Here is a 27,425-nt window from a genome sequence, read left to right on the forward strand (position 1 = left end):
TCTTTGAAAATTACAAAAAGAAAAGAAAAGAATCGCGTTCTCCGGGACTGAAACGTTATTATAAAGAGCTGCAGGGGACTGAACATGGCGCTGGCACCCCTCCTGTGTTTGTACAACTTAATAGACTTAAGAAAATAAAGAAATCATCGACTGTCACCGGAGTGCATTCAGACTTTAACCGGGACACCCTGTGCTTAAAATAAGCCAAAAAAACCGAACCAGAATGCACGGCCTGGATAACGGCCTTCGAGCGGTCTGCTGCCCCCCCTTCTGCTGCCCCTTCGCTGTCACAAAGCTGACCCTTTTGTTAGTTTAACAGTTAATATTCACCCAACAGCTCTTAGTTGGTATCACGTCCCTTGTGCAACTATTTAACTAACATCTTTATCGCCGTCAGGTACAATTCGTTCCTTAGTGATAAACTACGCTGATATCCAACACAACAAACTCAGCGCCACCTTAACGTACAGCTTGAACTCCGTCGTCTTCCTCGTTCCTCGGTAATCGTTTGCAGAGACTGGAAGGACTGACTCCGGTAAGGCTCTGGCGATGGGCGTGTCGAGGCTGACGTCACAGGTTTTGCAAATCTATTAAGACAGCAACACTGTACCGCTATTCTAACGAAACATTCTACCCATCGAAATGAGCTCCTTACTGATACTACGCATGCGCAGACCAAAGTTACGCCACTTTTCTCGAAGCTTACCAACTGCTTGTCGCTCTGTCCTACCTAGTGTTGAAGTTTGAGGTAAGTGTTACTGTATTTCAGTAATATGTATGCTTTTCTTAGCCTTACTACATTAATGTATTTATTACAGTTTACTGCATAGGTATTTTTAACTGATGACATGGTATGACGTTATAAGTTTAATGCTACGACTTACAATAAACGGATGGGTGTAACATATACGGTGTATATACCATTCATGCCAAGTAATCTGTTGCTTTTGTTGGCATAGTGTGTAATAAATAAACTGTTAATTTAATGTGCTGATTACAACTTGTTTATTTTGCTTTTTTAAGCTATGGAAGAAAGTGGGAAGAAACTTATAACTTTTTGTCTGCGGGATCACACCGTGATGGGTATGATAAGTCTCAGAGACAAGGCCTCAGGAGATATTCCTCCAAATTCACTCTGAAGGGTTAGTATAATAAACACTGTACAGTATATCTGATGTTCTATGAATTTAATTCTGGCATTAAATAAGTCTTACTTTCACTCTAGAAGGGGAACTCTTCTTTGGAAGTAGGAGGGTCATCAAGACCAAGAAGGAGGCAAGGGCGCTGCTCAAGGAGTTCCACACCTCTCTACTGGCGGGCACACAGGTGTATTGAAAACCCGCACTGCCATGTGCTCCAGATTCTACTGGCTTGGCACGTCTGTGGATGTTGATAACTGGGTGTGTTTTTTCCATATTATTGCTTTTTGAAATAAAAATAATATTTATTTTAAATAACTAAAATATTGTGTATGGTTTTTACTTTGATTATTTTCATGTTTAAGGTTTTGGAGTGTGACAAATGCCAAAAGGCTGGCAAACCTTTGACTGTTGCTCAGCCACTCCAGTGTATTAAGGTAAATGTGTAATAGTAGACACAAAAATCTCACAATTTACTTTGGGACCCTCATTGACTCTTTTGTGCAGCAACGTAAGTAATCCATTTGCTGTTGAGCAAAGTTTCACTTAATATGTTCAATAGAAAATATTACACATACTTTATAATGTGGTATGTAATACAGGTGTTGTTTATTTTCTTATACTATACTGTATATAATGTGTCAGCTTTGCAGTATATTTCAGTCCTTGCATTATGAAGGTAGGATGTTAGTGTTATTGACCCAGTGGCGTAGCGTGGGTGTCAGCCGCCCAGGGCGGAGGATAATTCCACTGCCCCCTTATTTAGGTATGGTTCAAATTTTTACAAGATATTATTATTATTTATTGTGAATTTTTGCTGCCCCCTAAAAGTGCTGCCCGGGGCAGGCCGCTCCTGCCGCCCCCACTACACTGTATTTACCCCATCGACATGATGTACCCATATGCATTATGAAGGTAGGATGTTTCGATAAGGCAGCACCAATCGATAGATACATCTGTCAAAATAAACTACGGTAGGATACTTCGACAAAGTAGGACAAATCGTCAGAACACCGGAGAAACAGAACTTGACGTTTGCAGGCGTCTTGCGTCCAAATGCCCCCATCAACCTTGCCCCCTTAACCACCCAATGCCCCCCTGCAGATGCCCTCATAGCGGAGGTCCGCTGCATGGGATCAATACAAATAAAGTGAACAGAGTAGACCGACAGACAGAAGTTTGCACACAGAAGCAGGGTCCTTCTTAAAAACAGCCACAAATCGGGAGGACCCTGAGGAGTGCGATATTAAGCGCGACGTCCAACGGCTTGTGTCACGTAACGGAAAATGACAATCCGTGCACAATGCCACCAAAACTTGTCCTTCAAGTTCCAGGAAGAAAAAAAGTCAGAAGCTGAGCCAACAGCCGGCCACGTTTGCGGGCAACTGGCAAATCCGAGGGGATACCGAGGCGATGCCAACCCACAGTTAGTGGCTGCCCAGGAACACAGTGCCAGTTGACAGTTCCACCGAATGCTACTTCTTATTCGGTTCCTTTTCCACAAATATAACAGGAAGTCACGTGTTAAAGCTGCACGTTCTGGGCCAGGGGTGGGCAATGTCGGTCCTGGAGAGCCGCAGTATGTGCAGGTTTTTGTTCCAACCCAGTTCCTTAACGAGAACTCAATTATTGCTGATGAAGCAAATATTGCTTAAGTGACACTTTGATGCTTCATTTTAGTGGTCTCGCTTGTTAAGGTTCTCCAACCTTAATTGCTTATTTCAATCTTAAACTGCTGCATTCAGTGTTTTAATTGCTCCTTATTAGCAATAAGATGTAAAAGACAAAGCAGCCAGCAGTTCTCCAGCTAGCTTTTTTCCAATTACATCTGTGTGTGTTCATCATGCACGGTTTGATTTAATAAAACACTTAATAGAAAAATGTGACAGACTGAAAATGATCTGTTTTAGGCTTCAAATCATTTGGATGATATCCTTGGAAAGGAAAAAAATCTACGATATAAAAGCCTTACATTGCACAGACTAACAAGCCATACAATTAAATAAGGTCTGAGATTGGCAATGATTGGTTTCTTAATTAAGCAATTGGGTTGAATGAAAACCTGTAGCCACTGCGGCTCACCAGGACCGACGTTGCCTACCCCTGTCCTGGGCTGTAAGAGCGCGCGAGTGGACTCGGCCGTTTGCACGTCACCAGAGCCCGGCGTCGGTTCATTCAAGCGACCTCGGAGAGGAGACCTCGACGGGTAGGAATGACGCAGAGGTGGTCACTGCAGTTCGTGAACTCATAACGGTGGACACACAACACTGAAATCCACCAACCGCCTCTCCACTTGACTTCTACGATTCCCCTCACCAATTACTCCTTCTTCCTTTTTTAAATAAACTTCATGATATTTTTCTAACAGGAACTACTGCTTACAAATTCTTTATCTACATATATAAACTATTTATTAACGTTGCTCCAGCCCCTAATGATCATGCTAACGTGGAGCCCGGACAGACGGACACCGCGGGCCCCTCGCTTGAGGCTCGAGCGCCTGAGGTTTGCGCCCAGCCATCGCTTAAAGTCGTGCCATTTCTCCTCCTGGCCACAGGTGGCGCTCTTGCGCCGTAAGTCTGGTGGCGGCGATTCTACCCCGGTGTCCAGTTGACCTTCCACCAGAGTGAGCTGTGAATGGCGCAGTTTGTGAGGACTCGGAGTGTCGCTGCTGGCGTCTTTTCTAAGACGAGACGTCGCCTTCCTTCTTCTTTGGCGTGTCTGAGCTCCAGGTAGTGCCGTGAAGGAGAGCATTCAGGATGGCTTTGTGTGTCGTGTGGAGTCCGTGCTGCCCAACCGAGTGCCGCCGCTCGAACAGTCGAGAGCCGATTGGTGTGCCGGCCACTTGTCGCGTTGTCAAGTTAAAGGTGTATACGAATGTGACTTTCACAGCGACACCTTCTCGCTGTTTTTAGCTCACGAGTTTTTTTTTTTAAGATTTTTTATTTTAAGGAGTTCGAGTCCGCTGTGGGTTTTCCTTCGTTGTTTTCTTCGGACAGGAGTGGCTCGCGGGTTGAGCTTTTGAAGGGCAGGACGAGCGAGTGGTGCGGGGGGGCGCGGAGTGGACGTCCCACAATGTCCGACTTGTGTTTACGGGGCTTAATGAGCTCATTAAGTGTGCGGTACGCGTAAGGTGGCAGCCGTTTGGGACGCTTCGGACCTGACTTTATTAGTCCTATTATTATTACTATTCTGCTTTTTAATGTATTTTAATAAGTCCCGGGAAATCGTTTAAATTTCAGATTCTTTAAAAAAGGCGAACTTCCAAGGCATCTGTGGATCGGTAGAAGGCGCACTTGGCATTTTCTTGATCTCATCTTAAAGTCAAGTGCTGGAGTTTTTTTTTTTTTTATTGAGGAAACTGGCTGCTTGTTTTATGTCCCAAAAAAGGGGCGTGTCAGATGTGACTCACCCTTTATAACTGTCGCCCAGTTTGTCGTCGGTGTGGCACAGATGTGACTCACCCTTTATGACTGTCGCCCAGTTTGTCGTCGGTGTGGCACTTTAAACCATCAGCACAAGTCTGCGTGTCGGTGGCTGACAGGGAAACATTCGGAGGTTTGGATTGGAACTCAGATGAAGACGTTTGTTTAATGTCAGGAGTGCCATTTGATCGTTGAACTCTGCTCTTCATTTTTAAAGAAATGCGCTTTGCTGCTTGAAAGGTTTTTATTTCTAAAACAAAGTGGCACTGCTGTCGGAGCTTTCTGATAAAGTGAGTCGCCAGTTTTGTTGTAAATCGGCCAGCTTTTATTTATTTTAATTTGGTTTTGGCTTTACCTGTCAAGTACAAAAATGTAAGAATTGACAATCACTGGAAATTAACGTTTGCACTGCACCATCTGTTGGAATGTATTTACTAGTAATAAAATGGATTCCAACAGATGGTGCAACACAAACATTTGTAGTAGTAACGTGTGGTGCATTTGTCATTCCAACAGGTGGATCATCACAGACATTAGCCTTGGCTCGTTCATTAAGTGGACGTTTATGAAATGCTGTCCGTGTCGCCACTTTGCTTGTATTCACCTTACCTTATTTATCCACCAGGCTTCAGCACACTCAAGAGCGCCCAGATACCCTTAAAGTCTTTCGACCAGAAACGTCGTCGTCCAAGAGCCTGTTGGATATCGGAACGAGGAGAATCTTCCAAGAGGAGCATGACATCTTCAGGCAGAGCGTGAGGCGTTTTTTCCAGGACGAGGTGGTGCCCCACCATGGCGAGTAAGTGTCGCCATTCATTTGTGAAGTAACTTGAAGTTTCAACGAGATGATGTGTGGAACGATGACATCTGAGCGGGTCACTGACGAGGTTTTCAAACTGCCATTTGACACTGGCGTTTAATGACTAACAAGGAGTTTAAAACTCTTTAAACAGACCGGTCACTTTTTGTTTGTAGATGGGAAAAAGCCGGCCAGGTCAGTCGGGAGCTGTGGGAAAAGGCCGGAAAGCAAGGCCTCCTGGGAGTCTACATTCCTGAAGAACATGGGGGCATTGGGGGCGACTTGCTTTCTGCCGCAGTTGTGTGGGAAGAGCAGTAAGTGGCAGTCGTTAAATGTTTGTGTGTCTGCTGTCAGCTGGTTGAGTGTCGTCACCGTCCTTCTGTCCTTTCCCTTTCTGTACCAGGATGTACTGCAATTGCTCAGGCCCGGGCTTCTCTCTCCATTCTGACATCGTGATGACTTACATTAGTCACTACGGCACCAAGGCCCAAATCCATCGTTTTCTACCCAACATGGCAGCAGGGAAGTGCATTGGCGCTATTGCAATGACGGAGCCGGGCGCTGGCAGGTAAGATGCTGCTTGGCATGTCGAATACCGAAGAGCAGGACTCTGCCTCCTCCTCCTCATCATCCTCCTCCTCATGTGCTGTGTTGGTCGTCAACATGTTTGCGTTGGCTCGTCCATTTCATTCAGATGCTTTGCTCATCTTTTGCTGTCATTGTGCAGCTGCGGAGGTGTCTGCCAACTTGAGGTGTTGCACTTTAAATGTAAAAGTCCTTTTAATATCAAACACAGCCCTCCATTTCTGTCGTGTGACGTCTTTAAGGTAAGAAGCTAAGATCTGTGAAACCACAACCGTGTTGAACTTTGATTTGCTGGCACACGCATGCTGGTGTAGACGTCCCCTTCCAGAGGTGCCCTTGGCAGAGTCGCCCACAGCACTTTTAATGGCCTCGTTTGAAATATCTGATTTGTCTTTTAGGGGGGGCACAGACTGCCAAATAACTCGTTCTGAACTCGCTCGCTTCAGTAACAGGGCGAGGAGACGGAGCTTCGGTTAGAGGGCATCAGGCTGAAAGAGGATGCCAGTCTTGGGCAGATTCCACTCCGCCAGCTTGCCATTTTGTTCAGCCTTTACTCAGATGTGTGCTTCAGGATGGCAATGTGGCACTGTAGCTTAGGCCAGCACATGTGGACGTCACCCGCAGGCACTCCCATGTCTGGACGCGGGCCTGTTGTGAATTTGAGTGGAGGTCGTAATGAATTCTGCAGTGCACCCCTCCTGGGTTTGGTGCTTGTCTGACCACATCATTCAGACCTGGGGTCTTGGGGACACACGGTTTATTGTGAGACTGGCACCTTCTTGGGCACACACACACGCCTCCAGTTTGGCATCGTCGTGCCATTCAGGAATGGCTTCTTTGGATAAAGTACCCAAAGGAACCTCCACTCGGACCCACGGGGTCTTCTCTCTGTGCTTCATTTCTCTTTTTGTGAACGTTTCATGTGACCCGAGCGGCACACGGCCATCGTGTTTGTGTTCTTCTCGACGTGACTTAACGTTTCACTCCACAGAAACAGTAACAAAGCCACAGTTGTACCGTCCTAAGTGACGACACGTCCGCCCCGCAGACTCCCAGCAGCATTTTCATGCACTTGATGTTTCCGCACGTCACATTCCCAGTGAGCTCCTGTGTTTTCTGTTTAGTGATTTACAAGGAGTGCGAACGCATGCCAAGAAGGATGGAGATGACTGGATACTTAATGGCAGTAAGGCAAGTCTGATTATTTTATAACTCCTGTTTTAAAAGTAAATGCACAACGCCCAGAGGTGAAGGAGAATAAACAGAGCGGAGTATCGCAGTGTTTGTCATCCCAGGACATCACCGCTGTGTGGGGGGCAAAGGTCAGGAGTTTCGTTGTTTTGTTTCCATTGTTGAGGCAGCAGTGCATTTTATTTGTATTGCTTTACGTATGCATGGCTTGTACTGTCCAGTAGATGGCACTGTGCAGAGTGTGGTCTCCAGATGGAAGTGGCCCGCTTGTAGCCTGCAGTGCCCCTGGCACATTTCACACGTGGGCGGGCGGGTGGCTGGGCGGGCAGGCTGGCTGCACCCCTCGGGTTACGTTTTATTGCCTGCGCAGGATTACAGCTGATGGTGTTGGGTATTCTCAGCTTCAATGTTCAGGGGGTCAAAGTGGCACACAAAGTCTGAGCTGCTCTGTCCGTGTTATTAGGTGTTCATCACAAATGGCTGGTTGAGTGACGTGGTGATTGTGGTGGCCGTCACGGACAGCAAGGCCAGCGCAGCAGCTCATGGCATCAGCCTGTTCCTGGTGGAGAATGGGATGAAGGGATTTATCAAGGGGCGCAAGTTGGAGAAGATCGGCTTGAAGGCCCAGGTATGACGTTCTCTTTTCTGTTCAAGTCAGTTCACTTTATCTCGGCGCTGTGACAAGTCCTCGGGTGAAAGACAAACGTCACAACTGTGACCCCTAAAGACACCAAGTGGACGCTGATTAACAGAAAGGCTCTCCCTCGGTCCATGAACTGACTGTGACTCCGCCAGCAGCACCAGTGGGGGTCCGCAGTCAGTTGCCCCTCCCAGAGGCCTGTCGGTGGATTGATTAGATTGTAAAGCAGCACCCAGAATGCACTGGGGGTCCTCACAGTGTCACTGTTTTGAATTCTCTCTTTTGTTTTCAGGACACGTCAGAATTGTTCTTTGAAGATGTCCGTCTTCCTGCAGAGTCGTTGCTTGGGGAGCCCAATAAGGGCTTTTATTACTTGATGAACGAGCTTCCTCAGGTGAGCAGACGTCCAAGGCGGAGTTGTGCTCTGCTGCTTGTTTTTAAAAGATAAGTTAACGTGTCGTTCGTTTTCAAGCGGGGCTCACGACATTTGGACAAACGTGTCTGTTTTCAATTTACACAAAGCAGTGCAGTAGACTTTCTGCTTGTAGTCGGCCAGAAATTCGCAGGAGGACATCTCTGACCACTTGGCCTCATGGGCTCGATGGCCGCTTCGTTTGTAAGCTGAGCACCACAGACGGGTTCTCTTGATCCCCCCCCTCGCACGCTCCTATAGTTGGAGAGACCCGCACTTCTTCATTCAAAAGGGGGCGTGGATGGTGCTGGATGTCATTGAGCAAAGCACCTTGTGATGGACACCAGGCCCCATTTCCTAATGCGAGAAGTTCTCGTTTGAGGCACACGCTCAGGGCTCTGCTTGCCGATGTGCTGCAAAGTCAGATTTCATTTTTCGTGTCGGGTGAGCCAGTCCTGTTGTAGCAATGGCTTTGTGGAGGAAAACGTGGGCTCCTGTGTGCCACTTAACCGTTACACAGTCTTCATATCCCTAGGAACCGTGTCTGCCATCTCTGGCAAACTTCGGACATGTCGTCATCGTCGTCTGCTCCCAGTGGTGAGACAAGCCACCTCGGTGTGCTCTCCTTCATCTGGGGCGGCACGGGCTCAAATCTGAGATGACTGTTGTTGAGCGTGGGCTTTACATCTTTTCTGAGAAATGGGATTTCTGTGGCAGACTCGTTCCTTTGGATTCCCCTCCCAAAGCTTGTGCCCAAATTGTGACAATGCCAACCGAGAGGCCCATCTGAGCACCTGGCGTTTGGCTCACTCCCAGTGTCAAGTATGGTTCCTGGATCTGCTTGTCGCTGTCCTCAGTCTTTCGTTAGAAACGTCTGTTCAGAGGGGCTGGCTGGCTGGCATCCCTGCCGTTGTGTGTGCCAGCGGTTACAGTGTGACGTGTCCTACAGAGCAGCATGGCCTGTGAACACCAAACAAGTCTTCAGTTTCATGTAGTGAGACGTGTTGAGGCCTTGGGGATCCTTCAACTGTAAGCCGTCCCTGTCCATCGATGCCTTTACCGGCCTTTGTGGTTGGAGTGCTGGACGTTGCCCCTTGGGTCTCCAGTTAGAATACCCCACACACAAGCGCTTGTTACCTCTGCACTTCAGAATCGCATCCTGATTGGGCAGACCACCCTGTAGCAGTGCTGCCGTTTCCCAGCAGCCCAAGGGGGATTACCCACATAGGATGACTGAACCAGAAGTAGGGGCTGCTGGGGACGAAAGAGGCCAGCGGGAAAGTTGAAAGGGGGGGCTGGCGGAGCACCAGGAGGTGGCTGTTTTTGTGTGCCCTGATCACTTGACGTTGGCTGAATGGACCGTCTCTCTCGTGCCTTCAGAAGGAGCGCTGCTGGAAGTCTCGCCGCTCAGGACCACCATGAGGACTGCTGCACTCGTTTCTCATCTTCACACCAAACCATTTTGCCCGCTTTTGCTGTCTGTGTAAGGATGTTGTTGTGAGTGTTTATCGGGGAGGTTGGTCTCGCTGTTGTTTTTATTTAATAGATAATTATTTTTTTTTAATCGATTCGTTCATTGGTTTTGTGTCTCTGCTTGTGAGGGTCGGCCCAAGGCTGGGTGCGCCCCTGAATCTCCACCAAAACATAAATAAATCGCCGTCTCTTTGACGGTGGGACTCTTAGCGGCACCGGACCACTACAGTTCCATTATGTGCCAGCGGTGCCGACAGCCCATAATCCGACTCCTCCTTTACAAAGCAAACCGTTAACCACGCAGCCCACCTTGTCATCTTTCTGTAGCATTTAAAGTTCAAAGTAAAGAGGATGAGCAGTAAAATCTCAGTGCCAACGTAAGCGTCAAATGCAGGGTCATCGCTGGGCATGAAGAGTATCTGGCGCCTGCCCCTTTGGCACCCGAGCTGACGGTCTTTACCTTTTGTGATGACCGATTCACTAGTTGACGCCAAGTGACCTCTTGTATCTCCCCTGTTCCCTTTTCTTGCAGGAGCGTCTCTTGATAGCTGACATGGCCATCGCCAGCTCTGAATTCATGTTTGAAGAAACCCGAAATTACGTCAAACAACGGAAAGCTTTTGGGAAAACCATCGCTCATCTGCAGGTATGAGCTTGTTATCTCTGGCTGAATTATTAAAGATGTGGCCGAGTCCTACACCTCCCATAAACGGGGGGTCATCTCGCTGTCAGGTTTATTTAGGGGGCCGCATTGTGTCCCGGCTTGACGTGTAAGTAAAAGGAGGAGGGCATTCTCATGGGTCATGTGCGGGCGATGAAGCCCACCTAGGAGAGGCCCAAGGACCCTTTAACTCAAACAAGAGCACACTGTGCCGGCCGTAGACACCAAAATCACGAAAATGTGTGCAAAGTGAGAGTCGCTCATAAATGTCGATCTCCATTTCAAACTAAACATTGAGTGCCAGTTGTTGGCACTTTCTGAGAAGAAAAACTGGGGGGCCCTGCAAGTGAAAGTCTCCTTACAGATGACCTTTAAACTTCTCTGTTGATCTGCTTGTGTCGCCCACTCTGGCCGCTCCACTCGTGTGCCAGCCTTGACGTGGAGACCCGCTTTGTGTCCTGTGAGGTGAGGTGTCTGTTAGCCATCCGGAGCAAAAACGGCACAAGGGCGTCGCTGATGAGCCCAACATTCATGGCTTCAGTGAGTAACAAGAATACAAAAATGAAATCCCATAAAGTCCACCGCCAGACGCACGTCTAGAGGCCAAAGCCTGCTCTCCATCTGTCTGTCCGTCCGTCCGGTGTCTGTGCCCGTCAGGAAGTGTGTCAGAGTGCCCGTCCACTGCAGGGCACCACCGTGGCACTGATTCAGAGCTGCAGAGTAGCTTGACAGTCACGTCTGTGAATGTGGCAAGAGACCCTGAAGGAAAACGGCGTGCTGACCCGGTGGGGACATGAAGACCCTGCGTACGCAGCCCTGGGTCCGTAACTCTGTGGCACAACAGCGGGTGGCCTGCTGCCTCACAGCTCCAAATGTATGTTTGCGTCTGTTCAAGTCGCCATTCTGCCTGCCCCGCCATTTTTGTTTCCTTTCTTTTCTTGTCAGTAGATGTCCGCTCGTGTGGTGGCCTTAAACAGACCACACCGCTTCATTGTGATGTTGGCCTCTCGATGCACTCTGCAATACTGAAGTCTGTTAAGGGGCTTCCTCTTCCTCCTCCTCCTCCTCCTCCTAGTGGTAGGTTAGGCAGACTTTATTATCCCAGAGGGAAGTTCGGCCCAGTTACACAGAGACGAGAAAAGAAGCCACGATGCCACCGTCCATCCCAGCTGGTGTCCTTGTGCTTACAGACCCTCCAGATTAGTCACCTGCAGCGCTTAGCAGCATCCCGAGGAAGGAGAGAGTCGCTCGTCACCCTCGTCACCCTCAATCTGCAGCCTTTAACAAAGAGGATGGCGTCTGTCTGACGGACAGAACTGAGGTTAGGGTTGCAGGGGTCTGCTGCCAGCCGCTTGTCGTACTGCTGATTCTTCCAGGGTCGTTGAGGTGGCCAAACCAACCGATAAGAGCCGCTCATCGAGCCTGGACAGGATTGTAGAAACAGAAACGTCTGATAAGTGACGGGGGAGTCGCGGCCCACACATGACGTCTCAGAAGTTGGTGTAAGGGTAGCATGCTCTTCATCGTAACGATAGTCTGGTTTATGAACCGCTTGCATTTTAATTCTGCCCCCCTTGACGTCTGTTTGTGTGAATGTTTCTGTTTTTCATATCTGTGTGCAGACGATCCAACACAAGTTAGCAGAATTGAAGACGGAGATCTGCGTCGGACGGGCCTTCATCGATAGCTGTCTGCAGCTGCACGCCGAGGGGAAGCTCGACTCGGCCACCGCTTCAATGGCCAAGTACTGGTAAGGAACTCGCTGTAGTCCAGCAGGGAAATGGCAACTGGGAATGTGCCAGTGTCTCCCAAGAGGAAGGAAGGACGGACAGAAGGGCTGTGTGTTTTATAACCACAGACGGCACACAAACCCGCACGTGGCGCTCGCGCTCTTTGTACTGCCAGTCAATCCGTCTGAGTACGGGTGGCACTGTAGGGGGCTGCGGTGCTCTGAGAGTCTCGTTTGGATTTACATTTTAGTGTTAACTTTGGTACAAACTGGCAATCTGCTTATTACAACAATGAGAAGATCAACTGGCATACGTGACTTTTGAAGAACTTCAGAGAGACGAAGGTTAATAAGCCCCTCATTATTTCTGAATGTTGTTGGACACAGACGGGCGCACATCGATTTTAAGCACCCAACACGTTTATTTACAGTATACTATCTACAAGAAAGTGCCACACAAGCCCCCCAAACTCCCCCAAAGTCCAGGCCTTCTCAACAATGCGCCCCCCCCCCCCTCAGGTCCCCTCCACTCCTCTTCCACCCGACTCCAGCCCCCGAACAGAGGGAGGTGACCCCTTTTATAACCACCCAGATGTGCTCCAGGTGCCTCCCAATTATCTTCTGCTGGCACTCCCCAGTGTGGCAGAAATGCCAGCTGCGCAGCCAGAAGCACTCTGGGTGTCCCTGGTCGTCTCCCAGCACTTGGGCCAGGGCTCCTCAGGCATTGGGGTGCCCCCTGGTGGTGACCACTTGCCCCTACAGGGTTGAGCTTCAAAGCTCTGTAACCGTGGTCCCCAAAGCCACCAGGGTGGTCACCCCCTCATGGTCTGGAGGAAGTGTAAGCTGTCCTCTTGGGCGTCCCAGCTGGGCACCACCCCCAGCCGCGTGCCACAATGTGTAGAAGTGGTCTTCCTCTCCATGCAGGTGTGTGTGTGTGTGTGTGTGAAGTGTTTTGGGCTCTCGTTTCACAAACACCAATTTGAACGTGTGAGTGTGCGTGTAAGAAATACCAGGAATGCCACGTTACCCGCCTTGTGTCCTGGAGGCCTCCTTTGATTGGCCGAGGGGCTGTTTAATGAGTTTGATTACACGGAGTGTGCAGGGTGCCCAGCTTTTCGTGATGTACTTTTAATATTTTATTTTTCAGTCAAGTCTGTGATCAGTAAAGTCACAAAGGCTACCGAGTAGTGTGGTGGACAGTAAGACGTTAGGGACTTTCAAAACTCGACTGGCGGGCTTTATTGGGCTGAATGGCCTGTTCTCGTCCAGAGTGTTCTAATGTTCTAAAAACTAGAATGCCAGCTCAGTCACTGGGTATTGTGGCAGTGCCACATTTCACTTGCCAGAGTGCATTAAAGCCCCCTGGCATGCAGGCGACTGCTGGCTAAAGTGGAACTAAACCTCTGAAATGTGCTGCCTGGACATCTCCAAGGAGTGGTGTAGAGCAGGGGGTCTCGGGCTCGGTCCTCATCGCAGCCCGTCTCCTCTTTAAATTGCACACCTGCCTTCTTTCTTTCTTTCTTTCTTTCTTTCTTTCTTTCTTTCTTTCTTTCTTTCTTTCTTTCTTTCTTTCTTTCTTTCTTTCTTTTAGTGGACACTGAGCTGGCAGCTCGATTGTCGGCTGTACTTGTCATTAATGGTCCACATTGGCTAACACTGAGAGGGCAAACTCCACATAAAATGTGATTTAAGAAGACAATGGCACATTTGAGAATGTAGGGAGGTGACAAACATCCAAGAGCCGAGGTGTGGCACTGAGCGGAGAGCCACTGGGGGGCGCTGTAAGCGCAGAGTGGATTGGTTTGAGTTTGGTGGTCTGCGCTGCGCGGCCCCCTTATTCTTCACAGGCGTATGACGTGTTTGGCTCGGAGTACCAAAGTGCTGCAGCTTTTAGTTTAGTGCGCCGTGTGCTCAAAAACTCGACAGATCAAATATTTTTGTTTGAAAAGTTTTAGTAAAATTCAATTCATGCGAAAAATGGAAGTTTTCTTTAATGTTGTGTTCTCTGTTCATGGCTCCTTTATCTTCTGTCCCATCTCTCTGTTTGGTCACCCAGATGGACTTTCTTGTTCCCTGCAGGGCTTCGGACCTCCAGAACAGAGTGGCCACACAGTGTGTACAGCTGCACGGAGGATGGGGGTACATGTGGGAATACCCCATTGCCAAGTAAGTGACCACAGCGGGACCCCCGACTCTTCATCAACGTCTCGGGGGCTTCGCTCGCCTCTGCTGCTCTACTCGGCCCTAATGGCAGATTTGTGATGAATTTTTGTGGGCTTCGCTCTCAGCTTTTTTTTTTTGTTTACGGACATAAAGACGGTGAGGCTGACAGTTTAGGGGTCTGGAGACTCGGAAACCAAAAACTGCACAATCTGGGGGGCCGAGCGGGAGCCTACAGTTGAGCAGTCAGAGTTCAGGACTGTCCAGGGTGGGATTACAGAGGAGGAGGAAGGGTTTAGTACACGGGTGTCCAACTCTGGTCCTGGAGGGCCGCAGTGTCTGCAGGTTTTCATTCTAACCGTCGTCTTTGTTTTAATTGTCGTGACTCGGACCCCTTAGTTGTTTCTTTTTCCTTAATGACCCTGCGGTGGGTTGGCACCCTGCCCGGGGTTTGTTTCCTGCCTTGTGCCCAGTGTGGGCTGGGATTGGCTCCAGCAGACCCCCGTGACCCTGTAGTTAGGATATAGTGGGTTGGATACTGGAGGGATGGATGAGCAGCCAAACAGTAAGAGACACAAAACGAGTCGCCCCGTGAGCAGCTCACCTGAACATGAAGGACGGTGAGGGTCTCGGTCATGTCGGTCTGCACAGGGGGTCTTAGAAAAAACAGAAAACCAGCAGCCTGCTGTGGCAGAAGGAGGGCAGCAACACGTCGGGATATTCAGGAACGGCAGGAATGGGCGAGCGTCTCATTGAGAAACTGGCTGGAGTTCAGCGGCTCGTCTGTCGGCTCATTTCACGTCTCGTTTCTGTTTGGCTGCCATTTAATGAAGAAACGCATCGACTCGGAGGACTATGAAGGGCAAAGAGTGAATTAGCAGTGAAAACCGATCAGGGCAAGAGCGAGCGTGAAAAGCTGCGGCCCACCAGGCCCGGCCGTGGACACCCTGGTTTAGTACTTGGCAACTGTGACCTGAAGACCCTTGTTTGAATGTCACCCGATGCCAGCGCAAATCTAGAAAAACACAAACGAAACAACCGGGGACCGTCAAGGAAGAAAGTCGTTGAAAATGTCAGCTAGGGGCAGGCTGTCTGTGTGTGTGTGCGAGGGCACAAGCGTTTGTGTGAAGTCCGTTTTATTAGGTGGCACATTGGCAGACTTTTTATTCTGTCTGGCAGGTTGCTTTTCCACAAAGCCATCCAAGTGCCACAGCGGGTTTGGTTTTCTTTGAGTTGTGTGCCAGTCTCTCCACACCGTTTGGGGTCCTCGGCCGTTGCCCGAGCGGACTTTGTGGGTCACATTGCTGTGCGTTCAGACTCAGGGCTGAGCCTCAAAGCCACACAAACCAGTACTCGGACTGGGGGGGCCGCCGCTGCTCAGGTGTACCACCGACTCGAGAGATGCCAGTGGTCTTTAAGTGAAGGACTGGGACACGAGACGCGGTCCGAGTGCGTGCCAAGCTGGAGTTGTAACCCAACACGCTAAGTAAGAATTGAAACCTTCTACACCTGAGAACGGCCAAAGATCTGCCGCTGCCCACCCGACTCCTCCGAACACGCGCTGACCTTTCAGTGGTCCCGCCGATGATGTCATGTGCTGCGCTGCCAATGCTAATGCTGGACGTGATCGCTATGGTAACTGGAGATGCAAACACCTGTGACGTGAGAAAGGCGTCCCGGCCCAGCGCATCAACATGTCCGCTCTTTCAGGGCGCGTTATACAATCTTCTTCTTCATCATCTTCTTCCTCGACTTCAGGCTGCTCCAGTTAGGGGTCACCACAGCAGATCATTTGTTCCATCTCTTTCTGTCCTCGTCATCTTGCTCTGTCACACCTTCATGTCCCGTCTCACCACCTTCTCCTCGTGCCTGGCAGCTCTATCCTTGGCACCCATCTCCCAGTATACCCGCCATCTCGCCTCTGCCTTTGTCTCCCAACCTCCAATGTCCTCCATTTCTAATCCTGTCCATCCTCGTCACACCCAGTGCCAATCTTGCCATCTTTAACTCTGCCACCTCCAGCTCTGTCCTACTTAGTCAAAGCCACTTTATGGAAGCCCATTAAAACCAAAATAACACAAAGCGCCAATCCTGCCATCAGGCTGCCATCATGTGCTGCTGCTGCTGTTTGAGCCTGAAGCATTCTGGGATTGGTGCTGCCCGTAGCCGTAGACCACCCCCGGTGAGCAGCTGCTGTGCTCTGGCAGCATGTTGGGCCTCAAATGCCAGTGTGCCACCTGCAGTTGTTTCTCCCAGTGGAGGCCCGAGACGTTTTATCAAAGGAGTGAAAATGAAGGCACACAATCACATTGTGATGATGAGGAGGGTGACGATGATAACGAGTACGTGGCCAGCAGGCCATGCCCGAGTGTTGGTAACCCTCACCTCCTTGTCCTCCTTGTGGCCTGCTGGTGTTTGGAGCCCCCTTCCCCTCTCGGTATGCTGCTGTTCGCTTTGTGCCAATGCCAATGCTGTACCCTAACCCTCCTCATCACCCCCTGAGGCATACGAGTCTGTGCTCTCCCCCATAATCCCTGGGGTCTTGCAGAGAATAGGAATACCTTTGGCACCACGTCAGGCTCCCATGGCACTCGCTGGTTGGCATAACTGGCCCAGGAGGCAGGACCACCGGGGGGCTTCAGTTTGTTGTAAATGTCCCGAGGTCTCCGATTTGAAAGTAGAAGAGTCAGGTGAGCGTCAGCGTCAGTATGATGAAGGCTAACAAGACCTGCCGTGGCCCAGCAGTCATTGCATTTTGTTTTATTCTTTTTGGGAGAAATGGTGCGTCCAGCAGGGGGCACTAATGGCACACATGGGTCAGACCCCCGAGAAGTCACAGGTGACACTAAAGCAGCAAAGACCCGGCGGGCAGACGACGCCCAGCTGTGCAGAGGGTTTAGGGGGGCAGCCGAGCAGGAATTCAAATCGAGTTCCCAGCTTGGCCAGCCGAGGGTCTTCACTTTAAAGCCAACGATTCACACAAAATAACACAAAGGGGCAGCTCGTTACTCGTGGTGGGTGAAGTGTCCGAGGTCCACGTCTGAAGGTCGTCACACATGCTGGGCCCTTAGTGCCCCTTTGACTGGCGCCTCCCCGTTGGCACTCAGAGCTGACACTTCCATGACGCTTTGTAAAGCTGCGCTCCCTCCAAGTTCAAACTCCTTCAAGTGTTTGGCTCCATCGAGGGGCTTCTCTTGATGCCAGAGGGTCACCCAAGTGCTGTGCCACTAAAAGGTGTGAAGTGAGGGCCACTGTGGTCACCACAGCACAGGACGCTGTGCAGAGGAGGGTCCTGGGACCGAAGGGAGGGTCGCACGGTGGGGGCTAGTCATCCTGGCGAGTCTCAGAGTTGCACCAGTCGTGGTGGGCGGTTTGACGGTTAGCTAATCGAGTGAGTGATGGACGGGTGGGCAGGTGGTCAGCGCTTGCTTGTCGCATGTCCTTTGTGTGCCACACACACGTGTTTTTGGTCTCGGCCCACCGCCTCCACATCTCCATACTCCGAGTTTTACAGGTAGACCCCCCACACTGTTGACGGGTTCTTTTTCAGGTGATGTTTGGCTGGCGCCCCGCGTCGGTGCCCGCGTCATTTCACTAACGAGGGGCTTGTGTTTCTCTTTCAGGGCCTTCGTGGACTCGCGTGTGCAGCCCATTTACGGCGGCACCAATGAGATAATGAAGGAGCTGATCGCAAGAACCGTCATTGGCAACAAGTGAGAGGGACGTGCCCGCCTCGTGCCATACCTCGGGGGCCCCTTCTGCAGTCGAGGGGAGCCTATGCTGAAATGAAAACTTCACTTAATGGGTAGAGACCCCCGCGTGTCCAACTGTGAACCTCTAACTCCGCCGAGGGGCCTGGAGTGGCCGGCTGGTAAACTAAGGTACTGAGAGCGAGGGGCTCAGCGCTGATTTGTGTGCCAACTGAATTATTAAAAGCTGATCACATGATGAACGCGTCACACGTGATGTGCTTTCATTCAGAGGTGGGCGTCTTTATATGGTGCCAGACCCCAATACATGGGCAGCACAATGGCTCGGACAGCGGCGGTGGCAGTGCCCAAGTCTTCGGACCCTAAACAGTTGGGCCGTTGTGTTTGTCACATCATGTCACACGCGCAGCGCCGACTGGTGAAGAAGCGAACCGAAAACACAAAAAAAAAAAAAAAACCAGACGCCCCCCAGACCACTCACTTTATTAACCACAGTGCCAGTCTGTTCTGTCAGGTCTGCGTGACCCCCCGGCCCACTGGACAGACTGACTGGCAGGTATGTGTGCCCCCCCAAGGTTGGTCACTTGTGCCCCTGCAGGAAGGCCTGGCGCAGGGTGAACGAGCTTCTGTCCTGTCCATCTGGGCGTTTGGATTGAGGGTCCGCCTCTCCCCCTCATTCATTGGTCAAGAGTCTGGTCTTAGACTTGGGTGCACAGCATTCTGGGAATGACGCCTTTCCTGTTGGGAGTTTTCAGGAAGCAACTGGTCATAGCATTTTAGCGACCAGTGCCCAGATTTTGCCCGTTTGAGTGGCTGTCCCCCCCCCATTGTGGACCACCACAGGGTTCTGTTGAGTTTGAATCTTCAGTTTGTGATTTCTCTGTTTAGACAGACAACGCCAAGTGCCAGACTGTTTCAGCTGAGTGCCAGCACTGGCAACACTTGGCATTGGCACCACATTGGCCGCATGTTTGGGGTCTTCTCCTCCAGCTTTGGTTTGGCTTCTCCGCAGACTCCAGTCGCATCTCTTAAGTGTTTGCTTGTATTTTTAGCGTCCATTCTTTGCCCCAAAGCCTAATGCCACCTCTGCCATCCTTCACTGTAGTGCTGGCATTTTTGGTGATGGTTCAAGGTTCAAGGGGGCTACATGAAGGGGGGTGCGAGGGGTCAGCGATGAGAGTGAACAAGCGCAGTCATGAAAGGCGCTCTATAAAAGATAGAGGGGTGTGACAGGTGACAGAGAAAGGCGCCATATAAGAAAATGAAGAACTCTGTGATAGGAAATGTGGTTGGGGGGACTGACGGCGGTGTGAGACATGAAAATACCAGGTGACAATGTTAGGACTATTCTAGATAAGAAAGGCGCTATATGAAAGGAACAACATCTGCTAATCCCTGAAGAGAGTCGGGCTGTCCGCTTGACCTTTGGGGGTCATAACGGGTAAGAGAGATTTGGGAAGTTCTACGTAAAGGAGGCTTTAAAAGGCGCTATATAACAGTTAATAAAGTATACAAGAACATACAACGAGACTAGAAAGGGAAATAAATGGAGGTCGAAATGAAGAAGAGAACGTGCAGCTTCATCTTCACCGCTCTGCTTATCTTATGTAGCGCCTTTCGGGTCTCTAGCTGGGTGGTTCTTTTTAAGCTGGTAACTGTCTGCCTGCCCCTTGCCTACAGTTGACTTCATTTCCACGAATTCTAAACACGATGCGCCTCGGTGCCCTCGCTGCTCCGCTTCTTGGAAGAAAATTCACAATTCGTTCTTTTAAAATGCGCGGCGCCGTCACACAAAAGAAGTCCTTGCAGGCGGCGAGCCCTCGTGCACATCGCTCGGGGGGCTGCTGTTCGGGCGCGCGCGCGCGCTGTGCGAGGGGGCGGAGTCGCAGCTGTCAACGCGCGCGCGCGCTCGCTCGTTCGTTCGTTCGCTGGCTCGAGTTGTGCGGCGGCTTTTCTGGACGGACACCGCGCTGAGTATCCGGCGGATCGCACCGCGTTCACAGGTACGTATTTTTCCTGGGGGGGTTATTGTTTATGTTTGATTTCCTTTTCTTTTTTTTCATTGATAAGATGATGAGTTTGATTCGAAGCGATTGCTTTTCAATTGTAGCAAACAAACAAACAAATGCAAAGTAACGTAAGTGGGAGAGAAAACGGCCAGCAGGTACGGAGCGCGATGGCATCATGACGAGAAGAAGAACGCGCCGGTGGGTCGGCTTGGTCTTTGCGACGCGAGTGATGCCGCGTCACCATTGTCTGCTTGTGATGGACGAGTGTGGAGGCAGAGAGCGCAGACACGACGGCGCAGCGAAGCGACAGTCCGCCGCCGCCGCTCTCGTGGATGGATGGCTGCGGTTTGGGACCCCCGCTGGTGGCTCGCAGGACACTTCATTTGCATTCCGACGGCGCCGCGGTGCGGCTTCTTTCTGGGAGGCGCTCGGATTTCCGATTTCTTGCTCGGTTAGAACGCCAAGCAGACGGCGGCGGTTTGTACTCAAAGCCACTGACGTGGTCGGCGCGCTGGACCTGCGCCCCCCCCCCCAGGGTCACTTCATCAGCGCTCAAGTTCCGCAGCAGGCTCAGCTCGGAGGGTCTTAGCGCACCCCGCCCCCACTGCCTGTTTGTTGCCCCCTTTGTAAGCCGCTCACGTACGTCGCTGCTCGACTCGAACACACCGAGAGCTGTTGCGTCGCCACTGCGAGAGTCCCTGTCGCTTTATAAAGCCCCCCCCAACAGCGGCCTGCCAGAACGCCGCTCCTCCCAGGACTGAAAAGTTAATTACATGGCACGGTGAGCCCTTGTGTGTGTGCTAATTACAGGGCACACATGTGGCACATGCGAGCCGGGCGGTCCTCATCACCGTGATTCGGATTCTCCTCACCATCCTTGTACCTGTGAAGGGTTATTAGAAGTGCCAGCCAGTGCCACCTTGGGCTTTCTGGTCGTGGGCGTCTTTGTTCGCCTCTGCGCTCCACGCGTGTTGTGTGTCAGTCGCGCTTGTGTCGCGTTCTCTTGTGTGGCACTAACGGCAGCCCAGCCAGACGGTGGTGACAGCCGAAGGAAGGACGTGACATGAAAGGCAGACACCTGGATGGCGGCGGTCTCAGCGTCTGGCGCTTTATGTCTGCCATCAGGGCCCCGTCCTACACCCTGTGAGGGCTTGGGGGGGGGCAAACCAATGCTGTGATGGTGGGTGGGCTTCATCTCTCGGGAATTACGACGAATTCTGGGATTCCTGTCATGCTGCATAGCTGAGTCACCATGGGGGGACATTTAAGTGCCTGAAGAAGGGACAACGTAGGACATGCCAACAGGCCACTGCCCGCGCTCTCACGATTTCTTTGTCTTTCTTTATAAATAACGATAAACACCAAAGGGTTCCAACAACGCAGGCCAAGTTCAGGATCCTGCCAACTACGCCTTAAAGGTCTCAGTTTCGTCTGCCAATTGGGAGTCTCCTCAAAGGCCAAAGAACATGAACCAGGCGGCCCAGCAAAGTGCCATCAGGGGCCCAGTGAGCTTCTCGCAGCCCACGTCTACTCCACACACCAACTGTACCATTCAGCTGATCTTCTTTGTCCTGTGCTGAGGTTGGCACATTTCACAGAGTCTGGTCATGTTGTGCTGTGATGGACTGGCATCCCACCCCGGTTGGTTCCCCTGATACTTAGCCCACCACGACCCCGAGTTGAACTGGGTGTTATCTCTTTGTGACGCCACATGTGGCACAGGACAGACGTCGAGATGCTAGAATGGCGGTGACAGTGGTGGTGACTGTCATGCCTCTGGGTGGTGGGCACTGAAGGGCGCCATATAGTTTGAAGGCTGGCAGCTTGTTTTGGGTGGCCAGAGACTGAGAATTGGTTTCACTTTATTTTTATAAAGCGCCTTTCACCGAGCGTACAAGCGGGGACGTTACACCAAATGTCACTGAGATGTGCAGAACAGAAAAGGAGAACGATGAGAGTCGGGATACCTGTGGGGGGGCGAAGTCAGGCTGCCCACCGCCTCTCCACGTAGGGGGGGCTCCAGCTGATGGCAGTAAGCGGGCACAATTAGTCATCAGTCGGGCATCATGCACTCATAGCATCGCCGCCGAGCCCAGCAGACCCCTCAGGAGCGCCGCATGGTGGACAAGGCTGGGGGCACCAAGTGCCAGTCAGGTGGGCACCGTGCTACCAGTAGGACAGTCTGGAGGGCATCATCGAGCTCACTGTGGCTGCTTAAGCGTCTCAGGTTGAAACGGTAAATGAAAGCCGTGGGGACCCCCACTGAAACTGCAGCCAGACTGAAAAATGAGTGGTTAGGAAATAGGAGTGTGCCAACTCCATAAAACAGACCCCCGAGGTCACTGGGGGGCCGCACAGGACAAAAAAAGCCCCACATATTATACTTGAATAATGGGAGAGGGGAACTGTTAGGACCCCTGGCCCATTTGACAGCAATAAAACTGCGCCACCACCCACTGGCATTTATATGGGCAGACCCCTCAGACACAATATCAGGGCGCCCAGTTTGTGAAGGATGATCACTAACAGCACTGGCATCAAAGGAACGCCAATCAAGGCAATGACAATGAAAGAGCGGCCCCCCGAAGTGCACTCTAAACACAACGGGGATGGGGGTCCGAGTGAACCGCACGAGACACAAAGCGCATGCAGGCTGCCAACGTCTGTGCAGTGCCAAGGAGGGAGGAGTAAAGGAAAGGCACAGCATTTATATAGCGCCTTGACTTTGGCCCACCCTCTTATGTCGAGTCCTCCTGCCCAGTTGCGTTCTTCGAGGGGCGATGAGCTGCGTTTATGGCGGTCACCCCTAACTGCCGCTGAAATGCAGTGTGCCCCCTGCCCTCAAAAGTTGTTGGGTGGTCATCCTCACCATGCACTCCCTGCCATTGGACCCCGGGAGATGCCCACACCCTCCAGAGTACTCATGCCACCCTTCGTCTTTACAGGGACCACTAAAAGGCGCCATAAAGGCCGTTTGTTTGCATTGTGCCAGTCTGGGCTCACGAAGTCCTCCTCTTACGTGGGGCACCCAGACCCGCCTGAGATGGCCCCTCCAGCGCGTGTGGCCGCCCTTCATCTGATCGAGCGCTGAACGCGAGGCGCCCTCCACTTGTGTAACAGGATCTTGAGATTAGAGGGTGGGCTCATGATATCTAATGGGGAGTGACAAAGAGGGTCAGCTCAGCGGCCAAGTCACCGTCAAGCCTCTTGGGGACAACGCGATTACGTCAGCGTAGATTGAGGTTACGGTAATCACCAAAGGATAATTGGCGTGACCTTAATCACAAGTGCCACCAACTGTCAACGAGGCTGTCCATTGGGCAGGGGGGTGCCGATTGACCCTGAGGAGGCTTGTAACACTGAGCTGAGGTGCCCTGCACATGGGCACCCAGGCTTAGCCTCGCCATGAGATGTCATTTCTTAAGCCACTTCAGCCAACTGTGGCCCACCCTAGGGCAGGTCACTTGGTGCCCGTGCTCTGCTAGTGCTTGAGGTGGACTGAGGGTCCACAGAGCAAGGGTGCCCCCAAAAACGGCCGCACTTATGTTATTATTGATTGGACGCAACCAGGCCAGGAGTGCAACCCAAGTCATTAGACCAGTGCAGCAGAGGGCACTGCCCACTGCGCCACTCTTGCTGTCCGTCTCTCCAGTTTGTCTGCTCAGGGTCTGCGTGGCAACACAGAGCCCGTATTTTGATTTACACAAAGAGCTCCTGCTGACGTTAGGACCACCGGAAAAAGGGCTCTTTGGGGTGGTCTTCTGTATCTCTATAAAGACCTGAACGTCAAATGCGTGGCCTCTGCTTTGCTCCCGAGAGTTCTGTGGTGGGCATGAGGGTTCAGATGATGGATGGAGAGATGGACCATGGAGGTGTGAGGGACTGGAAATGGGGGCTCCTGGTGGGCAGGGCCGGGGCATAAATGACAGATGGCTAGAGTTGGGAGGTGCCATTTAATTTAAGGGAAGGGGTGGCTGCCAGATGGCGATTGTCCCCAACGTGACACCTGTGGCCCCCTGACAGGACGGCAGCATGTATCACAAAGCCCACTGCAGGGCGCTATACAGAACAAACACAGGTCATGTTGGGGGTCAGTGGCTTTATATAGCGCCTTTCTTTAGAGAAGCCCTCCACCCAAGGCACAAGTTCTTAGTGAATGTCACTGGGGGGCTTGGCTGAGGATTCTTTATAGCGCCTTTCTGAGTTTTGCACCAGCAGATCAATATAAAGGCGAATTGACTCTTTCAGAGGTGTCTGCATTTATAGTGCCTTTCCATGCCAATTGTCACCCCAAAGTAATCACCACTTCCAGTGCAGTTGCCTCTGAATGTCTGCTGTCAGGCTCTGGAAGGTGGCAGTGACCTGTTCACGAGGGTACAGAGAGGGGACTAACCCAGCCCCTGCCTGCTTTTATATAGTGCCTTTCCCTCTCGGTTGTTGTGGGTGGTGCTACGTTCATCACTAGGGGGCCACTCTGCCCACCCACCATGGCTTAGCGTGGTCAGGACGAGCCTTCCTGGTGCCCACCTACACCCCTTCATTTAAACGTTCATGCGAGGACCTTAAAGTAGCCAAGCGCCCCTCACTGAGGGGTCTGCTTTGTCTTCTTCACTTTACTTTCATTGAGTTTGCGGGGGCTTGGTGGCCGTCACCTCCTTTGGTAAACTGGGTGGGCTTTGCTGGGCTGAAATGTCCTTCTGTCACATTTCATCACTGCTTGATGGTGATGGTGGGCTTCAGACCACTGCTGACCACTCAACAACAGAAGGAAGGCCTAAGAGTCGGAGGTACGGAGCAGAGACCCTGGAGGGCGTGTGCGTGACCAGTGCCTGGCCTCCTACTGCCATGTTGGTCGTGCTGTGGTGTGCCAGGTGGTAGCGTGCCAGGCAGTCACCACACTTCAACCCCGCCTCGATGTTCAGGTGGCAGGTCTACCTGTGGTTTCCGTCCACACACCCGTAACTTGGTTTGACTGACAGGTTTCAGTTGACCTGACTGGCATCCCTAGAAGATGGTTTACAGCTTTGTGCCCACTATTGAAGCGCCCACAAGAAATGAAGAACTGGCAGGCTGGAAGTCTCAGTGTCTGCCAGCTCGGTGCCCACCTCACATGCAGTTTGGGGTCTCCCTGTGTTCACATGAAATTACCTGGTGAAGTGTCTGAGGGGCCCACAAAGTGGCTGACTGGCTCTTGTGTGCCAAGCGGGCGCGCCCTACTCATCTTGAGACGGCGTTACCTTTAAACCAGCTGAACCAGACCTGCAAACGAGGGTGTGGCACCGGCGACTCCCAGCAGAGACACGCGCAGGCAGGCGGCACCCCACGTGGGCACAGGACCAGGCAGGGCTGTCAAGTTCAATAAAAGCAGTCACGCATCAAGCTGAGTGTGGCACAGCCCACCTGTCACAAGAAGAAGACCCCAAACAGGCTGGCAGCTCCGTCTGGTTCAGACTGTGGGGGGCGCTCTGCCCTTTTCTTTTTTGCTGTACTCTTTAGTTTTGAGTGCAGCGGGTGTGCAGAATTGGCATTTGAGGACTGGCAGTTCTGGTGCCATTACTGGTATCAGTCCTGGGCTATTACCAGTAACTCCAGTGACAGTGCCAGCATGCAGGGCGGCCTCAAGGGGGCCCTGGGTAGGACTGGCATCTATGCTGGCATGCAGGACGAGCGTCACAGCTGGGGAGGGAGCACCAATGAGGTGGTCTGCGTCGGTGCCATCAGCTGCGTGCCTGGCCTCCTGTGCTGGAGGTGAAGACCCTTGTGATCGCCACCTGTGCAGGCCACTTGAGCTCCTCAGCATCTCTCTGGACCTCAGGGGCACACACAGGCCTGGGCACAAAGTCCTCAAAAGGGTCTTTGCTGCAGCATCAGCGGGACCCCTCACTGGGGACCAAGGGGCTGAGTCTAAACCCGGCTGTCATCCCTCCTCCACTAAAATTTATGTTGTCAGGAAGATGGCGTTCTCCTGGCATCCACCAAACCCAGACTGGTCCATCTGAGTGCCAGTGGGTCAATTGTGATTCTTCCCTCCATGTGCCAGTCCAGTGTTTAGTGGTGGGCAGCATTCTTTAGACCACTCTAGCCGACACTTGGCATTTTACATGGAGATCTTAGGCTTAGCGTCTCATGAAGCTCCCAGTTCTCGGGCCGATGGGGCTCCCAGAGGCCGGTTGGCACTCTGCTGTGAGTGATGCTACTTTTACCCGCTTCAGCCCTTGATGGCCCCGCCCTGAGTCTGTGTGGTCCACCACTTCATGGCTGAGCTGCCGCTTCTCCTCCCACTTCACAGCAGTGGCACTTGCAGCCTACTGGGGCAGAACCTTCACATTGTGACTTGTGGCAAAGGTGCCATCTTGTGGCAGTGCCACATTTAAAGTCACTCAGCTCTTCTGTACGACCCGATGTTTGCTGATGTGCTGCTCTGGTGTGCCCGTCATTTGGACGGGTGTCCTCAATCTTGTGGTCATATAGTCCGGACACTTGATGCCATCCCTGTCTGTGCTGCCACTGATGCCAGCCTAGCTTAGAGCTGCATGTAATGGGAATGCTGGTGCCCTGCCTACCCGTGAATGCCACCTGTCTGTGCTGGCATTCCTGCTAACACAAGTGCCACTGGGCAATCAGTGCAGTGCCAGGCTGTCACATCTCTGCTAACCCTGATACCCACCCATCTGGCAGTGCCAGCACTGCTTCTGTCTGCTGCTGTTATACCAGTGGGTTAGCAGGGCATTCACGTTAGGATGTCACTGCACCATGTCTGGGTGACCATCACGGGGACAACTTCTACTAGAAGTAGTAGTGACACAAATATACTGAGGCTGTCTCCTCCAGTGATGCCATCACTGCTTGTACCAGTGGCTCCACCTTCATGCCTGCTGGTGCCCATTACTGCTGCTGCCACTGATTGCTTCTATAATTAACACTGACACTGCTCCACCTGGTAATGCCACCACCGTCACGCCTACTAGCAATGGGGCTTCTGCTCGCTGCCTTACTGCTGCTGGCCCCGGTGCCACCACTGATGGTGACACTCCTCGTCTAGTGACGTCATCTCTGCTGCTGCTCCACTTCTTCTGTCTCGTCCTTAAACTCCATGTGGTGCGGCCATCACAGCTCCTGTCACTTACACCACGTGTCACCGCTGCCACATCTCCAGCTGCTGTTGGCGCTCCTGGCACTTCTAGTTTATGAGGTGCCCTGCCCACGCCTGCTGGCACTAATGCTTTTGGACTTTTATTCCGCTGCCTGCTAATTTCCCATCATGCCTTTCAGCTGCTCCTCTGCTGCTATTGACCTCGAATGTCACTTTGCACAGGTGCTACTGGTACAAATGACAGTGCCAGGACCCCTTTTGCTTTAAGCAGTTTGATTTGATTCTGTTCGGCCAAGTCAGTCACGATTGATGACAGGGCATCACACCCTCGTGCTGACTGAGGGTCTTCAGTTCTGTACCCCTGAGAGTTGGCTGACCGATCGTCATGGCCGCTGCCTA

General features: G+C 51.7%; 2 protein-coding genes and 1 long non-coding RNA gene across 22 annotated transcripts in view; 2 read left to right on the forward strand and 1 right to left on the reverse strand.

Moving 5' to 3' along the window:
• The window catches only part of LOC127528966 (uncharacterized), a 524,038-nt gene that overhangs the window by 4,870 nt on the left and 491,743 nt on the right, over positions 1-27,425 (reverse strand). The gene's annotated exons all lie outside the window — the stretch shown is intronic.
• acadl (acyl-CoA dehydrogenase long chain) lies at positions 3,705-18,170 on the forward strand. The gene is made up of 11 exons (XM_028808093.2): positions 3,705-3,871; positions 5,190-5,363; positions 5,540-5,677; positions 5,767-5,931; positions 7,073-7,139; positions 7,603-7,767; positions 8,072-8,173; positions 10,197-10,310; positions 11,948-12,075; positions 14,134-14,220; positions 17,838-18,170. Exons 1-11 carry the CDS (start codon positions 3,777-3,779, stop codon positions 17,929-17,931), a joined length of 1,329 nt encoding a protein of 442 aa, XP_028663926.2. The 5' UTR covers positions 3,705-3,776; the 3' UTR covers positions 17,932-18,170.
• The window catches only part of LOC114656450 (microtubule-associated protein 2-like), a 128,217-nt gene continuing 120,530 nt past the window's right edge, over positions 19,739-27,425 (forward strand). For 10 of the 15 annotated variants that reach the window (XM_051930923.1, XM_051930930.1, XM_051930928.1 and 7 more), the window contains exon 1: positions 19,813-19,927. The gene's annotated coding sequence lies outside the window, so the exon portion shown is untranslated. Of the gene's footprint in view, positions 19,928-27,425 lie in introns of all 15 variants that reach the window. The other 5 variants (XM_051930927.1, XM_051930936.1, XM_051930938.1 and 2 more) reach the window with 3 other exon arrangements.

Source organism: Erpetoichthys calabaricus, chromosome 8 (genome assembly GCF_900747795.2).
Source record: "Erpetoichthys calabaricus chromosome 8, fErpCal1.3, whole genome shotgun sequence".
Lineage (NCBI taxonomy): Eukaryota > Metazoa > Chordata > Cladistia > Polypteriformes > Polypteridae > Erpetoichthys > Erpetoichthys calabaricus.

Coding starts and splice junctions, on each gene's coding strand:
- acadl (XM_028808093.2), top strand. CDS start 3,777: ATGGCGCAGTTTGTGAGGACTCGGAGTGTCGCTGCTGGCGTCTTTTCT. Junction 5,364..5,539: donor GTGGTGCCCCACCATGGCGA/GTAAGTGTCGCC, acceptor TTTTGTTTGTAG/ATGGGAAAAAGCCGGCCAGG. Junction 14,221..17,837: donor TGGGAATACCCCATTGCCAA/GTAAGTGACCAC, acceptor TTTCTCTTTCAG/GGCCTTCGTGGACTCGCGTG.